The sequence below is a fragment of the Colletotrichum siamense genome (assembly GCF_013390195.1).
Source record: "Colletotrichum siamense strain Cg363 chromosome Unknown KSG_Cg363_contig06, whole genome shotgun sequence".
Lineage (NCBI taxonomy): Eukaryota > Fungi > Ascomycota > Sordariomycetes > Glomerellales > Glomerellaceae > Colletotrichum > Colletotrichum siamense.
In genome coordinates, this window is record NW_023501019.1 from 400,682 (window position 1) to 403,102 (window position 2,421).

The 2,421-nt window shown below is 58.0% G+C and overlaps 1 protein-coding gene across 1 annotated transcript; it reads left to right on the forward strand.

Annotated features, from left to right (window-relative positions):
- Window positions 1-642: 642 nt before the first annotated feature.
- Window positions 643-2,028, forward strand: pac2 (cAMP-independent regulatory protein pac2; the record flags this gene model as incomplete). The annotated part of the gene is made up of 1 exon (XM_036640970.1): window positions 643-2,028. One exon carries the CDS (start codon window positions 643-645, stop codon window positions 2,026-2,028), a length of 1,386 nt encoding a protein of 461 aa, XP_036493876.1.
- Window positions 2,029-2,421: the final 393 nt, after the last annotated feature.

Consider the following 2,421-nt stretch of genomic DNA (forward strand, 5'->3'; position numbering starts at 1 on the left):
AATGCGCCGCAACTCTTCACTTTATCGTGTTGTGAATAAGCTTCTGTCATCACCTCTCATCGCCGCCTGCGAAACACCTTCATCCTGTCTCTGAGAGAGATCCTCGCCTTCGCCCTCACACGCCGAACCGAACCTGAGGAGCTAACCCACTCTCGCTTTGCGTCATCTAGCCTACGCAACACCGTTTCTTCACGAAGCAAGCGTTTGCCAGGAACACCTACGACAAACGCCGTCTAAACGACCGCCAGACGGCAAGCTTGGACCGTCAACCAACCTGACGAGACGTCTCACCTGTTCTTGCACTTTGTGTTGATTTCTTGGCGTGACCGCCGATACCATCAGCCTGGTCACAAGGGTTTTAACCATAGCGATTCGGTTTAACTCTGTCCTGTGGCCGCGGATTACCCGACTTTCCCATAAGGCGCACCTTGTCAGGGATCTTACGAAGTCGAGGGCAACTTGTGCCGATACCAACTCGGACCACCCCTGCCCCAAACGAACCCAGTGGGGCCGCCGTGGAGGACCACCGGAGGGTTACTTTCATCTTAAAAAGGTTCTGTCCAGCCATCACCTTCTTCCATTGAAGGTTCTTGGTAGACCTACTTTTCTTTCCTCACTTCACCTTCATCACACTTCACCACAATGGAAACATATCACGGCTTTGTGCGGACACCCGCAGACGCTATCAAGCTCTTCGAGGCTTGCAGACTCGGCCTTCTCCCTCGCGTCCAGCGCAGGCTATCAGAAAAGGAACGCCAATCCATCCGATCGGGCTCAGTCTTTGTTTGGGACGAGAGGGAAGCCGGCATGAGGAGATGGACCGATGGAAAGTCGTGGAGTGCCAGCAGAGTTTCCGGCAGCTTCCTGACATACCGCGAGATGGAGGGCAAGCGCGGTAGCGGCTTTGGCGGCGGCAGACGTGGTGCCGGCAAGACTCCCGACTCTGGTCGCGGTAGCGACGAAGACCAGGAGGACGGTGAGCCTGAGGGCTACAGATACAAGGCGGACGGTCTGATGAAGCAGTCCTTCAGCATCACCACTTCGACCGGCCAGCACCTTCACCTCATTTCCTACTACTCAAGGCCGCACCCCGGAACACCAGAGCTCCAACAGCCCAGCACCGACCCCCAGCTGAGGCACATCACGCCCATGAAGGGCATGTACCCCGAGTCCAGCCTGCACGAGAGCAACCCGACGCCCGCCCTCACGAGAGGACCGATGATGACCCAGGCGCCCTACATGGCTCAGCAACACCCTCAACAGCAGATGCCCGCCCAGCCTTACCCTCCTCAGTACGCCCAGCAGCAGACCGGCTACTGGCCTCCGTCGCCTGTGGCCACTCCTCCTTACAGCCACTACACCACCTCTCCCTACCCTCCTCAACAACCTCCTCAACATCACCTGCCTCCTCCGCAGGTTTCGCACGCGCCTGTGCCAGCTCCCCACTACTCTCACGCGCCGCCGCCGCCTCACCACCTCTCTCCTTACGAGAGATCTCCCCTCCCACCGCCAACGGCCCAGAAGCAGACCCTTCCGCCTTACGCTCCTCAACACCAGTCTCCGCGTCTCGCCCAGATCCAGATGCGCAGCACTTCAGAATCTCCTCGCATTTCTCACCTGCAAGCCCAAGCAGCCCAGGCCGTCATGATCGATCCCAGACTTGGCAACCGCGGTTCTCAAGGGCCCCTGCCGGGAGTCAACGCCGTTTCTGGCCCTCCCTCCACCAGCCACCCCATCACCCACACACCTCCAAACCGCACCCTGTCCGTCTCTCCTCCCAGGAGTACGCACTCGGACGCCAACGGTGTTACTCCTGCCCCGGCGAACAAGGCCAGCCTGTCGGCGCTCCTGCTGCACCCTACGCCCTCCAGCTCGGAGGTCAGCAGTGCCAACGCCATCAGCAGCGCCAACAGCTCCCCGAGAACAGCGGGTGCCATTGCCGGCTTGCCGCCGCCGATGGACCGTCCTGCGGGCATGAGCCACGACGCCAAGGCACTCCAGATGCTGGACCGCAAGTTCTGCATTTAGAAGAAGGGGAGTAACGCGTGATGGACACCACTATTGCATTGTTACACTAGCCTCGATTCTTTTTTCACCTTTTCTTTTTTTTTGCATCGCCACGGCGTACGGGAGTCATCAGACCAGCCACTTTGGGCAGTCCATCAGGGAACCACGGATCACAGATCATGATATCGGTCTTGCGTATTTCACAAACCTCACGGGGGAGGACACTTGGGTTTTGCATCACGGACAGAAAAACGGGGGGAAGAAACGGTTCCCATCACCGGTAGTTTTTGCGTCGTTTACAGTCATTACTTGAACCAGTACATAGTTTTACAGAATTTGCCCCCAATCGCCGGTTACGACCGCAGCGGAATAGACTGGCATCACTTCAAACTACCTTTCTGCCTCTACTCCACA